Raw genomic sequence first — 15,055 nt, 5'->3', positions numbered from 1 at the left:
ATTTTTCTTTTAGGTATTAACTTGACTTCCCACTATCAAAAATAGTTCTCTTTTTCCCTCTGTGTCCAAAAACACATATCTGTATATCCATCCTTCCTCCCATTGTCTTCGTACGGTTAATAATTTTGATTTGATAAATCTAGTTGTGTATATTATGATTATGTCTGCATCACGGGGAACGCAACCAGGACTAGATGATTACGTTTTTTTTTTTTTGCCAGTTGGCCTAGAACTTGCTATGTAGACCAGGCTAGCCTTAGTCTCACAGAGATCTACCTGCCTCTGCCTCCTGGGTGCTGGGATTAAAGGCATATGCCATCATACCTGGCTCTTACTTTTTCTCTTTTTTAAAAAAAATTTTATTTTTATTTTTTATGTGTATGAGTATATTGAGTGTATTGCCTGCGTGTATGTAAATGCACCCATGTCATGCAGTGGCCAAGGAGGTCAGAAGAGGTTGTCTGATCCCCTGGAACTGGAGTTACGTACAGTTGTTAGCCTCCATGTAGTTGCTGGGAATTGAACCTGGGTCCTCTGCAAGAACAGTCAGTGCTCTTAACTGCTCAGCCATTTCTCTAGCCCCCCATTTTTTTGCAGGGGGGAGTCTTTTTGAGACAGGGTCTCCCTGTAGCCCCAGCTGTGCTGGAACTCACTATGTAGACCAGGCTGGCCTTGAACTCACAGAGATCTGCCTGCCTCTGCCTCCTGAGTGCTCGGATTAAAGGCGTGCACCACCATGCCCAGGCCCTTTTCTTTCTTTTAAAACAGTTTTGTTTTACATTTGCTTGGTGCTCTATGTAACATTAATACAAACTCAAACTCAGCAAAACTAAATTTAGGAGACTGAGGCAGGAGGCTTGCCATGAGTTTGAAGCTAGCCTAAGTTACATAATGAGCATGCGCTGATTCATTAGTCTATTAATTTAGTCTTTCTCAGAAATCTTGTCTAGAACGGTTTTGTCTGCTCTAGTCTTGACTGTACCTGGTGTTCTGCAGCTGTGCACAGGAATTGTTCTTCATCACTATTTTGGGGACTCGCTTCTCTCTGTAAGATTTACTGTTTCTGGTATTTCGTCTTATTTGCTTCCTCCTTTGTTTCTTTTGAAAGCCAGCAGGTGGGAGGTAAATTCTTCAGAGCAGGGGGTGGATTTCTGAAAACACCTTCATTCTACTCTGACATTTGATTAGTAGTTTGAATTCTAAGCAAGGAATAATTTCCTTTGAGTTTAAAAAAATTTTTTTTGTTTCAGTCTTTTTGAGACAGGGTCTCCCTGTAGCCCCAGCTGACCTGGAACTCACTATGTAGACCAGGCTGGCCTTGAACTCAGAGAGATCCGCCTGCCTCTGCTTCCCAAATGCTGGGATTAAAGGCAGTGGCATTTTTTTTAATTTTTAAATTTTTTTAATTAAAAATTTTTTTGAGACAGGGTCTCTTGTAGCCCCAGCTGGCCTGGAACTCACTATGTAGACCAGGCTAGCCTCAATCTCACAGAAATCTGCCTGCCTCTACCTTTGCTTCTAGAGAGTTAGAATTAAAGCCATGCTGGAGAGATGGCTCAGCCATTAAGAGCACTGTTTTTGCAACAGACCTGGGTTTGGCTCCCAGTACCCATGTGGCAGCTAACAATCATTTCTAACTCCAGTTCTAGGGGATCCAACATCCTCTTTTGCTCTCATGGGCATTGTGTGCGTGGGTACAATTACATAAATATAAGTAAAATACTCATACACATGAAGTAAAAATAAATGAATAAAAACAATTTTTAAAAGTGTTTTAAAATGTTTAAAAATATTTTATTCATTTATTTTATGTGTATTAGTATTGTGTATGCATGTACGTTAACTGCACCTGTGTTGTGCAGTGCCCTCAGAGGTCAGAAGAGGGCTTTGGATCCTCTGGAACTGGAGTTATAGACAGTTGTTAGCTGCCATGTGGGTGCTAGGAGTCAAAATGGGTCCTCTGTAAGAGCACTGACTGCTCTTAACTGCTGAGCCATCTCTCCAACACCAAATGTATTACCTTTTAATTAACTAGTTAATTGTGTATGTATAGTATAAGTGTGTATGGGGGGGCATCCTTGCATGCCACGTCACGCATGTAGAGGTCAAGAGAGTAACACAAAATAAATAAACAGAAAAAAATTAAGAAGTTATTACCATTATTGTATTTTACAACTTTTAAATACGATGAACCCATGTTGCTTTTATTTATTTTTTATTTTGTGTCTTTTTGAGACAGGGTCTCCTTGTAGCCCCAGCTGTCCTGGAACTCACTATGTAGACCAGGCTGGCTCCGATCTCACAAAGATCCGCCTGCTTCTGCCTCCCAAGTGCTGGAATTAAAGGCTTGTGCCACCATGCCTGGCAGTCGCTTTTAATTTTGATGATTACTAATCATTTCTTTCTCTAAAATTTGAATTTTATCCAAAAGATGTTCACAAATTGAATTTGAAGTAAAAGATGCACTAATTTATTACTTTTTAGTACTTGGTCTTTGAAATTAAAAGAATATTTTTTTTTCCTTTATTTATATTTTATGTGTATGAGTATTTTGCCTGTATGGATGTAAGTGTATCTGTGTCATGTAGTGCCCATGGAGACCAGAAGAGGGTGTCAGATCCCCTGAACTGGAGTTATAGATGGCTTTTAGTCACCATATGGGTGCTGGGAACTGAATCCAGATCTTCTCCAAGAGTAGCCAGTGCTCTTAACTTCTGAGAAATTTCTTTAGCCCTGGTTTTTAAAGTTTTAACATTAGGGTTTTTTGGTCTTTTTGAGACAGGGTCTCCCTGTAGCCCCAGCTGGCCTGGAACTCTCTATGTAGACCAGGTTGCCCTTGAACTCACAGAGATCCCTCTGCCTCTGCTGGGATCAAAGGCATGTGCCACCGCACCTGGCCTGGTTTTTTTTTTTTTTTAGCAGCATGAAATAACTGATCAGCTCTTAATAGTTCTTTGAACATTTTAATCCCAGAAAGCCTTTGGTTGGAAATTCACCTTCTCCAACTTGCAAATATAGATTTTAAGACTTTAGGAGAGTCTGACAGTTCAGATTCATGAAGCCATCCTGAACTCTGGAGCTGTTTCATATCACAGTTATAATTAATGACCCAATTCAACAAACCATTAATTTGAGTTGATATTTCAAAATTGAGAAGGAAAAAAAACTCCGATCAAAAATAATTACAGAATCTGGGTGTGGTGGCACATGCCTTTAATCCCAGCACTGAGACTAGCCTGGTCTACAGAGCAGTTCCAGGCCAGCTGGAGCTGCTGGGAGGCTCAAAAAGACAAAAAAAAAAACCCAAAAAAAATTACAGAATATTTTTCTTTCTTTTTTTCAATTCTCCAGTTGTTCCAAGGTCTTTATTCAGAATTTAGTCCAACTTCCAACATTAAACTTAGTTATCATATATCTTTTTTTTTTTTAACTTTTACCAAAACTTTATTGAGAATTTCATACGTGCATATAAGGTGTTTTGATCAAATCCATGCCCACTCCCTCCCCTCCAACATTCCCCCCTCTAAAGAGGTAACCCTAAAATCTTTTAAGGATTAGATACAAGCTCCCAAGTACTTTTGACTTTTTGACATTTTTGGCCTTTGGAACAGAGTGTATTGCTAACAGGTCCAAGGACATTTTGACTTTTAGCCCAGAAACTGGCTGTTTCGTTGGGGTCTTTTTACCCTAACTGCCTAGACAATTCCTACGTCCCATTCTTATCACACCATCCTCTGAAGGGGTTACCCAAATTGCCAATAGGGAATAGGGACGCCAACCGCTCTGGCTTCTTCCATGCTGAACAGGGATGCAGGGTGAGGCAATTGGAGTACCCCTGGAATACCCCTTCGGTGGGTCTATCTAAAAGACTCCCAAATTGCATAACTCTTATCTCTAGGGGGGAAAGAAAGTCCTTGAATTCTGAATAGGAGATGTGAAGGAGAAGTAAGGCAAGAGTAATTAGCATTACAAGTTCTAGACAGGGAACTAGAAAACAATCAGAACAGGGCAATTTTCAAATGTTCATATGAGAGTCCATTGAAGTTTCTTGACAAGGGCTTCCAAAAGCATCCCTCTATTGGGTTCTTGCTCATTTTTCTTTTGTTTTCCAAGGCTGGACTAGTTGGCTGGGAAGAGTGGCTGGATACTTAGGTGAGGGTCTAGTGACCCTGCTTGGCACTTCTTTAATGAATGAGCACAACCGTCAACGAGCCCAATTGTGACTGTTAGCAATCAGGCTCAGCCAAAGTTGTGATGATGATAGTTGTTTTATGCATAAGGGACTGCTGTATAGCATCATCTTATTAAAAGGACCACCATGTGGAGGCAGGATCTGGGGGCTGTCATGCAGTCCCCTGGGTTGTCAGGCCCTCTAGTAGTTGGAGGCCAGAGGGAGGCCAGAACCTGAAACTCTCTGGTGGTCTGCTGAGCTCTGAGCCCCTACCCCGATGGAGGTCCGAACTCACCCTCTTAAGCTGCCTCACAGAATATTTTCTTATCCCTATGTTTTTCTGGCTTAAACCAGTGACATTCTGGTATGTTTATACAGTACACCAGAACAGGAGCAGCTAATGGTGGTGTGGCTAAGCTGGATGATCAAAGAAGAAGCTTACTTTGAGAGGTAAGGAATTTAATTTGTCTCAAGAAAACTTTCATTACTTTCTCTGGAAATTTATATTTTCTTTTCTGTTTCAACAGTACATCAGGTGTCTCTGCTTCTTTTGGAGAGATGTTGTTATTGGTGGCCATGTACTTTCACAGCAACCAGCTTAGTGCTATCATTGACTTAGTCTGCTCCACTTTGGGGATGAAGGTAAGTTTTAAAATCTTTCTAAAGGAAAGCTAGACATTTTATTGTAGTGTAAAACAGATTCATTGTTTTCACTTAAATAGTTTTAACTGTTTGCTAATTTAAAGTTTTATTAAGGAATCTTTAGAAAATTGTAAATCCTTAGGACATTTCTTTACCATAGATGCTTGGGCCAGTGAGATGGCTCAGCAGGCAACAGCACTTGCCATGCAAGCCTGATGACTTGAGTTTGATCACCAGAATCCATGATGGAGGGAGAAAAGTCACTCCTGAAAGCTGTCCTCTGACTTCTGCACATGCCCCATGTTAAGCATGCTTGCATGCATGTGTGTGCCCCCCCAGTAATAAATAAATTAAAAATTTATAATAAATGTTCAATGTAGAAAGCTTAGAAAGGCACAAAAATAACTTTCTATCACTCAATAGATAACCAAGTATACGGTTATTAAATTTTGGTGTTCTTGCTTTAAATTGAAATGTGTATTTTATAATAATAATAAAAATAAAAAACCTTCCTACCCAACAACATAACAAAACAAAACAAACTTACTAGATGATGATGAGCATTTCTTCAGGTAAATGTTAAAATTTACTGTAATGTTTTAGTGGTGGGTAGACTGATCATGATTTACTTTCCTTCTTTCTTTATTTTTTTCTGAGACAGAATTTTCCTTTGTACCCCAGGATTGCCTGAAAGTTGTGCTGGTCTTAATGGTTCTTTTATTTCCTATGTAAATTATCCAATTTCTTTTTTCTTTTTTTCTTTTCTTTTTTTGTCTTTTTTTGAGACAGGGTTTCCCTGTAGCCCCTGCTGGCCTGGAACTGATCTGCCTGCCTCTGCCTCCTGAGTGCTGGATAAAAGGCATGCACTAATATTCCCAGATCAATTTCTTTTTTTATTTATTTTTATTTATTATTATTATTATTATTTTTCGTCTTTTTGAAGCAGGGCCTCCCTGTAGCCCCAGCTGTCCTGGAACTTACTATGTGAGTTGAACTCACAGCTGGCTTTGAACTCACAGAGATCTCCCTGCCTCTGCCTCCCAAGTCCTGGGACTACAGGCATGTGCCACCACGCCTGGCTTTTATTTATTATTTTTATTTTAAGTGTCTGAGTATATTGCCTGCATATATGTAAGAGTACCTGTGTCCTGCAATGCCCTCAGAGTCAGAAGTAAATGTTGAATTCCTCTGGAACTGGAGTTATAGATGGTTTTTAACTGCCATGTGGGTACTGGGAATCGAACCCCAGTCCTCTGCAAGAGTGACTAGTGCTTTTAACCACCGAGCCATCTCCCCAGCCCCCAATTGTCCAATTTCTTACAAAGCTTAAATTATTATCATTTATAAAATGTGGACACAGCCCCTGAAGGCTAGCTCTCATAGCTTTGGAGAGTGCTACATAAGCTGGTAAGGGAGAACATCAATCAGTGCTCCAACCCTGGCTTCAAGCCTAAAAATCACATCACTGACCAGCACAGCAAATCAAATTGGTGCAGTAGTGTTACTTTTATCTTGGGGGTAATCAGCAGCTACCTAATTGGACTTAAAGCCCACTCAATGGGAGGAAACTCGTGTCTGGTACTGTAAACCTAGCTAAATACATAGTGGGAGAGGTCATAGATCTTAGAGAAAACCCCAAGGCTAGATAAATATAATTTCTTACTATGTGCAAAATATGGATCCTTAAATTTATAGACAAGCATCCCAGTCACCACCCATCAAAGTAGCTTCCTTTTCAACAGATAGAGATTATTAGAGAGTTACATCACTGGTTACACGCAGAGATTCTCTGTGAATTGCCCAAGCCTAAGTGGTATATCTAGCATGCAACTTCTACACCTAAGACTCATGGAACATAGAATAAGGGATGAGGAGAACACTAATGCATCTTTCAGTTCTCATCAATGAAGTTCTTTATTGCAACAGAGGGCCAGGAAAACAAAAGGCCATAAATGACCAAAACGCAGAGAATAAGAGTCAGCAAAGTGTGGGTCCTTGGACAGGTCTCCTATAATGAGATCTACCCATCCAGGGCCCAGGGACTATTGCAGAAGAGGAGGTGGAAAGATTGTAAGAATCAGGGAGGAGGTGCATGACCATATGGAAATAGTCCTACAGGTGCCTGGGACCCTTCTCAATCAAACCTACAGCAATGGTGTCAGCATGCACAAGACCCGTGCAAACTTAGGCAGACAAAAACCTAGCACAGAACTGTGAAAATGAACAGCAAGCCTCAACTTAGTTGAAGGATTATTGGCAGCTGATTACTGCTGGGTGGGGAAGAGTTGATCTTGAAAGGAGAGACTCTAGATAGGCTGACTAAACCCCAGTGGATGAACTTGCACTGAGAGACATCTTAGGACACTAACTTTACATGATAGGCCTTAATACAAATGACAGAATGTATGAACTCTAGTGGGGGCTATGGGAGGATACCAAAGGGGAAAGGAGAAGGGAGCATAAAGATGATTTTATGTATGAAATACACAAAAATTCAATTAAAAAAAAAAGTGAACACAGGCAATCACACCTTTGTGTTGTCATGTATTCTCAGCCGTTTCTTTAAGGTAAAACTAAGGAAAGCAGCTTCTACATAACAGAGCATGGATTTGCCAAGGTGTTTCCTGATACTGTCAGCTTATCTTTCATACAGGTTTTTCCAGTCAAATTGTTCTCATTAATGAACGAGAGTTCTTGGTTTCCTAAAATCTTATCATACTCAAGCAATACCATTCTTTTTAATCTTGGCAAATTTGATTGTTGAAAAATGGCCCCCCCTTTTTTAGTATTTTGTTGCTTATTTGTAAAACTATGGTTATTTTTTTCTATTTTGTTTTCTTAGACAAGATTTTGCTTTGAAGCATTGGCTATCCTGGAACTTGCTGTGTAGCTCAGGCTGGTTCAAACTTTACCAAGTGCTTTTATATTGGTTCTGTTTCTGTGTCCTATTGGACCCGAGAAGCCACTTGTGAAACGAAGTAGTTGCACATTTGAACATTCATATTGTATAGCATACCCACTTTAGAGAATTAATTCTTGAGAATAAATTGCGTTTCATATATTTTTACATGCTACTGGAATAATTTTCTTTTGGCTATTTTAGATTGTCATTAAGCCCAGCTCCTTGAGCAGGATGAAGACTATCTTCACACAGGAGATTTTCACTGAGCAGGTACTTCCTTTTATCTCCGTGTGCTTACTAAACTTGCTTCTATAGTATTTGTATCTCAACTTAAAAGAATAAAATGGCCTTTTTTCATTCTTTTTGATTTGTAATAATTTGTCTTTGAAATATTTGTGAAGAATAATTCGCTGAAAGTAATTTATTTACATAGTAGTATATTTTATTTTTTATTTTATTTTTTATTTTTACTTTTTGGTCTTTTTGAGACAGGGTCTCCCTGCAGCCCCAGCTGTCCTGGAACTCACTATGTAGACCAGGCTGGCCTTGAACTCACAGAGATCTGCCTGCCTCTGCCTCCCAAGTGCTGGGACTACAGGCATGCACCACCATGCCCGGCTTATCCCCTGCTTCTTAAGACAGAATCTCAGTATGCATTATGCTGGCCTGGAACTCAAAAAGATATGCCTGTCTCTGCCTCTGGGATTAAAGGCATATGCCACTATATCTGGCCTCATTTTATTTTTTATTATTCTTTTTTATTATTTTTAATTGTGTATATGTGTCTTTGTGTGTGAGTATGTGCATATGAGTACAAGAGCCCAAGGAGGCCAGAGGCATCATATCTCCTGGAGCTGGATTTACAGGCATTGTGAACTGCCTACGTGGGTACTGTGAGCCAAGCTCAGGTTCTTTGGAAATACAGCAAGGACCCTTAACCACTGAGTCTTCTCTCTAGCCCACCCCCATCCCCCCCCTTTTTTTTTTTGAGATTATGTATTATGAAGTTCTCCCAGCTGGCTTTGAACTTGTTCTCTAGAGCCTGGTTGGCTGTGAACTGGTGATTGCAGATGAGTTGTGATTGCAGATGAGTGCCATCTCACCCGGTTTACTTCTTCATCATTTAAATATAATGAAAACATTCAGGCCATGTTTCTTATCCTAACACTCAGGACATAGAGGCAGGGTTGTCCTTGGCTAAATAGGGAGTTTGAGGCCAGACTGGAATACCTGAGATCTTGTCTCAAAACAAACCAAGCCAAAATAGAACAAAACATGTACCAGTTAATTTTCATTGTTCATCTCCATGGACTATATTAAGTGTTGATGATCTACTTGTGTTGATAGTCCACATACTAAACCTTCTTTCAAAATAATTCTGTATTTGGTACATCATATGTACTAATGCTGTTTTCTCTTTTAGGTTGTCACAGCTCATGCAGTTCGAGTCCCTGTCACCAGCAGCCTGAGTGCCAACATTACTGGGTTTTTGCCCATTCATTGTATATACCAACTTCTCAGGAGTCGTTCATTTACCAAGCACAAAGTTTCCATCAAAGTATGCCTTATATTTAAATTTCAAAATAGAGCTTACTTCTTTATCACTTTCTAGTTCATTGTTTATAGTCCTTCACTGTGGTTTTACATGGAATGTTTGGTAAGCTAAGTTATAGTCATTTATGTAGCTAGAGTTATTAGGAACCCTTTTTTTTTTTTGAGACAGCGTCTTACTATGTAGCCCTGGCTGACCTGGAACTTGTTATGTAAACCATTCTAACCTCAAACTCACAGAGATATGCCTGCTTCTGCCTCCTGAGTGCTGGGATTAAAGACATGTACCACCATGCCCAGCTTTACATTTGTTTTGTTTTGTTTCGTTTGAGACAGACTCATTTAGTCTATGCTGGCCTTGAACTGGTTAGTCAATATTAGCCTTTAATTGCTGATCTTCCTTTCCTCTACCTCCTAAGTGCTGGGGTATAGGTTTGTACTATCATGGTTAGCCTATTTTCTAAATTTTATTTTTGTCCACCAGTGTGTAAAGTTGCTGTTTGAAAATTTGTCCAAGCACACCCACTGCCCAACTTACAAATGTTTTCATTTTTTATATTTGGTTACATCAAACAGTTGAACAGTTTTCTAAAGAAAAGCCTGAAACCCAGTAGGTAAATAAATGTTTTTAAGCCATTTATAAAAGTTTCTTTGCTTAAAAAATCCATGAATGGTGTGCACATGACATATCTCTCTAGTTGTCCCTGTTTTGATTATTTAGTGTAGTTACTTGGCAGCTACATTGTGTCTTTTGTTTTTTTTCATTAAGTAAAATAGCTAAGAATTAAGAGTCCAGATACACATCCCAAATTTCTATGTCTTCTACTCCTGGGTAGTTAAGTGGTAGTTTATTATTGGTGCTTATCAAAGCCACTTTTTTAATCAGAGTGTTTTTCTGAAGAAATATCCCTCTCCCTGATTTTCCTTCTGCTGGAAGTCTTCCACGACAACACATATGGTGCTCTAAATACAGATATAGTAGGGGCTTAAATTGATTTCCTCAGTGTTCAAAAACTAATTAAACCCAGAGCCAGGCTTCTCATCATTTTAGGTTTATCTTTCACTGGACAGTATTCTTCATTAAGAATACTTAATGAATGACTTTGACTTTTAAGTCAAAGACAGTTATGAAAGTAAATAATGCATTTGGAGTTCCCAAAGCTAATTATGAGCTGTACTGGATTATCAAACCTGTAAAACTGTTTCTATAATTTTTCCTTTTTCTTATTGCCTTCATTTAAAACCTTTAACTTTTTTTTTTTTTTCCCTAGGATTGGATTTATAGACAACTCTGTGAAACCTCCACTCCACTCCATCCTCAGTTACTTCCTCTGATTGATGTATATATAAATTCTATACTTACTCCTGCATCTAAATCTAATCCCGAAGCTACAAATCAGCCAGTCACCGAGCAGGAGATACTTAATATTTTCCAAGAAGTCATTGGGGTAAATAAAATAGTTGTTCTTTTATATCTGTTAACTTTTCTCCTTAGAGGTCTTATAGGTAATTCTGATTTTAAAATAAGATTAAGAGACTGGAGAGACGGCTCAGTGGTTGAGAGCACTGGCTGTTCTTGCAGAGAACCCAGGCTCAATCCCAGCACCTGCAAGCTATCAATTATCAGTAACTCCAGTTCCAGGACCTGATGCCTTCTTCTGACCCCTGCGGGCATTGCATGACATGGGTGCACTTACATACACGCAGGCAATACACTCACACATAAAATAAAAATAATAAAATACTTTGAAGTAATATTAATGTATAGGTGTGCACACCTGTACACAAAGTACACATATATACATACTCCAAATACACATATACACCAGTAAGATTAAATTTTATTAGATCACTAATAAAAATTAAATTGTACTATTACTTCTAAGTAGTTTGTTAAACAGCACTTTAAAAAAAAAATTCCTATTGAATTTTTTGTGATTTTCATACAATATAATTTTATGGTATTCAGATCCGTTGCCCTATCCCTACCTCCCTTTATTGCCCCCCTGCCCAATTTAATGTACTGTATTATATGTTGTAATAATACATATATAATAAGGCCTATAGACTCTAATTTCTAAATATCCTTCAGTGTGGATCTATCCACTGGAGCCTGGTTAACATACCAAAAGTCCCATGCTTGAAAGAAAGCAACACTTTTTAAAGAATTCTTTAAAGAATTTAAAGAGTTGAGTTTAGATGGGTGTAGAAACAGCAGCACTGAATGGATAATCTTTTTTTTTTTTTTTTTAAGACAGGGCCTGACTCTAGCCCCAGCTGGCCTGGAACTCTCTTTGTAGATCAGGCTGACCTCAGCTCAGAAATCCACCTGCCTCTGCCTCAAGTGCTAGGATTAAAGGTATGTGCCACCATACGTAACTGAAGAATCTGTTTTGATGTTTTTGTTATTGAAAAAGAAAAGAGCAGCTCTAGCAATTTAATGGCATTTTAATAGTCTGCTCTTACTTTCAGGGTGACAACGTCCGCCTTAATCAGCATTTCAGTATCACAGCGCAGCTTTTGGTGCTCTATTATATACTGTCTTATGAGGAAGCACTGCTAGCAAACACAAAAACTTTAGGTAAGTTGTGTAGAGGTGAGTGGTTCTAGTGGTTCATTGTATTTGCTTGTGTTGTAACTTCCCAAGCAATTATATGATAAAATGAGACCAAATATTGTAGCAAACTCCAACATCTTTTCATTTTAAAATTAAAATCAATTATGTATTATTTATTATTTTTATTTTATGTGTATGAGCGTATTGCCCGCATGTGTGTAAGTGTACCTGTGTCATGCAGTGCCTGCACAGGTTAGAAGAGGGTGTCAGATCACCTGGAACTGGAGTTATGGATGGTTGTTAGCTGCCATCTGGGTGCTGGCTATCAAACCCGGGTCCTCTGGAAGAGCAGCCGGTGCTCTTAACTGCTGAACCATCTATCTAGTCCATTTTTTCTTTTCATATTTAAAAAATTATTTGAGTTCAAGGCCAGCCTGGTCTACATAGTGAGTTCCAGGCCAGCTGGGGCTATAGGGAGACCCTGTGTCAAAAAGACCAAAAAAAATAAAATATATATATATTTATTATTATTTTGTATGTATAAGTAGTGGTGGGGGGAATGTGCACATACCACAGTGCACATGGGGTGGTCAGAAGACAACTTTGTGTAGTCAGTTCTCTCCTTCCACTTTGCTCATGGTTTCTGGGGATTGAACTCAGGTTGCTCGGCTCACATAGTAAGCAAGCACCTTTACCCACTGAGCTATCTCTGAGCCCTTTTTTTTTTTTTTTTTTTTTGAGAAAAAGGTCTTTATTACGGCCCGGGGGTTGCTGGTTTTCCTTCTCTGTGTAGACTAGGGGGGCCCCTGGCCCCTTTTTTTTTTTTTTTTTTTGAGAAAAAGGTCTTTATTACGGCCCGGGGGTTGCTGGTTTTCCTTCTCTGTGTAGACTAGGGGGGCCCCTGGCCCCTTTTTTTTTTTTTTTTTGGTCTTTTTGAGACAGGGTCTCCCTGTAGCCCCAGCTGTCCTGGAACTCACTATGTAGACCAGGCTGGCCTTGAACTCACAGAGATCTGCCTGCCTCTGCCTCCCAAGTGCTGGGACTACAGGCGTGCACCACCACGCCTGGCTTTTTTTTTTTGTCTTTAAGACAGACTGTTGCTATGTACCTTTGCTATGTAGAGCAGGCTGACCTCAAACATGTGTTGATTCTCTTGATTCTGCCTCCTGAGTGCTGTGCTTATAAGCTTGTACCACCATACCTGGGTAGTTCTTAAAGTGGTCACTTAACTGTTCTCTTAAACTTAGCTACCTCTGTAATACCCACACCCATGTGGTATGTACACACACACATACATACACACACACACAAACATAAAAAGAAATCTTTAAAATTGAAGCGTTCCTGAGCTGCCTTGGTGTCTCATTGCCTGTATTCCCAGCACTAGGCTGAAGCAGGAGGATTGCTATGAGTTTGAGGCCAGCGTGAACTACACAGTGAGTTCTAAGCTAGCCTGGGCTATGAAATGAGACCATGTCTCAAAAAAAATTAAAAGGAAATAGTGGGCGTGGTGGCACACACCTTTAATTTCAGGAGGTAGAGGCAGTTGGATTGCTGTGAGATTGAGGCCAGCCTGATCTACCTGATCTATGTAAGGAGTTCCAGGACACCTGGAGCTACAGGTGTCTCCAAACCAAACTAATCAAACCAAACCAACCAAACCAAACCAAACTAACCAATCAAACAAAAACAGCGTGTCTGAAATTGATTTTGGTATGAAATAAGGGTATATTCTTGATACTGTTTTTCTGTAATTGCTTATATGTGAGCATTACATAATGTGAATGTGCTATCATTTTCTTAACGCTTTGGAAGATTGCTGCATCCACGTTTTATTACAAACCTATGTCTGTTTTTAAATTTTATTTTATATATATGACATTACTTTTACCTTTAATTTTTAAAATTACATTTATTTATGTGCGTGTGCGTGTGTGTGTGTGTGTGTGTGTGAAGAGCAGAGTACAACTTGTAGGAGTTGGTTTTTTCCTTTCACCGTATGGATCCTGGGATCAAACTGAGGTTGTTAGGCTTGGTGACCAGTGCTTTTACCTGCTGACCTATCTCACCAGCCCATCCTGTACCTTTTAACAATACTGACTTTGAATTTTTTCTTTTCTCACATATTTGATATTTTACATGAATTTTCTAATTTTGTTAAATTACATAAAAGAAAGTACATATATTGTGATTTTGATCAGAGTTATGTTAAGCTCATAGATTAATTTGTAGATAAGTCACATCATTTGCAATATTGTCTTTTCATTAGGAATGTGAAATAATCTTTAATTTTTAATTACTAAGGTTTCAGCTTGTGTGTGTGTTTGTAATTCTACATATGTGTGTGCATATGTAGGTGAGAAGTTGAAACTTGTGTCTTCCTTGAGCCTTTTCAACCTTATTTTTTGAGACAAAGTCTTTCACTGATCTTGGGGCTTACCAGTTGGCTAGACTGTTTTTTTTGAGACAGGGTCTCCCTGTAGCCCCAAGTGGCCTTGAAATTGCTATGTATAACAGGCTGGCCTCAATATTACAGCAATCCTCCTGCCTCTGCCTCCCAAGTGCTGGGATTAAAGATATGCGCCACCACTCCTGGTGTTCCCTAATTTTTTAAACTGTTATTATTATGTGGGTATATAATGTGTATGTGTTGGAGCACAGGTGCCATAATGTTTGTGTGTGGAGGTTAGAGGAAAAGTCTATTGAATTTAGGTCATCAGACTTTCAAGGCAAGCATTTTACTTGCTGAACCATCTTGCTGGCCACTGTTTTTTCTTTTGTTTTGTTTTTGTTGGTTTGTTTTTGTTTTTGTTTTTGAGACAGGTTCTTACCATATAGCCCTAACTGCTGTGGAACTCTCTATGTAGACGAGACTGGTTTTAAACTTACAAAGGTCTGCCTGCCTCTGCTTCCCAGGTGCTGAGATCGTAGATGTGTGCCACCTTCCCTGGCTTCCCCTTTTTTATAAAATACAGGATCTCATATAGTTCAGGCATACCTCAGACATGGTATGTAACAGAGGATAGCCTTGAATTTCAGATCATTCTGCCTTTACCTCCCAAGTGCTGAGATTACAGATGTGTCACCATGCCTGGTTTTATGTGGTGCTGGAGATCAAGCCCAGTGCCTTGTGCATGCTAGGCAAGTACGCAACCAACCTACATCCCCACCACAAGCTTCTTGAAGGCTAATTATTTTTTCTTTTAAAATTTATTATTTTGTGAGAGAGAGA

The 15,055-nt window shown here is 39.2% G+C and overlaps 1 protein-coding gene across 8 annotated transcripts in view; it reads left to right on the top strand.

Annotated features, from left to right (window-relative positions):
• Positions 1 to 15,055, top strand: part of Ints2 (integrator complex subunit 2) — a 68,455-nt gene that overhangs the window by 19,462 nt on the left and 33,938 nt on the right. For all 8 annotated transcript variants that reach the window (XM_029568095.1, XM_029568092.1, XM_029568093.1 and 5 more), the window contains 6 exons: positions 4,550 to 4,621; positions 4,699 to 4,813; positions 7,917 to 7,985; positions 9,139 to 9,273; positions 10,538 to 10,714; positions 11,739 to 11,847. In XM_029568095.1, the coding sequence (XP_029423955.1) occupies positions 4,550 to 4,621; positions 4,699 to 4,813; positions 7,917 to 7,985; positions 9,139 to 9,273; positions 10,538 to 10,714; positions 11,739 to 11,847 (677 nt within the window). The remainder of the gene's footprint in view (positions 1 to 4,549; positions 4,622 to 4,698; positions 4,814 to 7,916; positions 7,986 to 9,138; positions 9,274 to 10,537; positions 10,715 to 11,738; positions 11,848 to 15,055) is intronic.

Source organism: Nannospalax galili, unplaced genomic scaffold (assembly GCF_000622305.1).
Source record: "Nannospalax galili isolate Female #2095 unplaced genomic scaffold, S.galili_v1.0 scaffold879, whole genome shotgun sequence".
Lineage (NCBI taxonomy): Eukaryota > Metazoa > Chordata > Mammalia > Rodentia > Spalacidae > Nannospalax > Nannospalax galili.
Note: the sequence above shows the minus strand (reverse complement) of the source record. Positions and strands in the feature narration are given on the sequence as shown.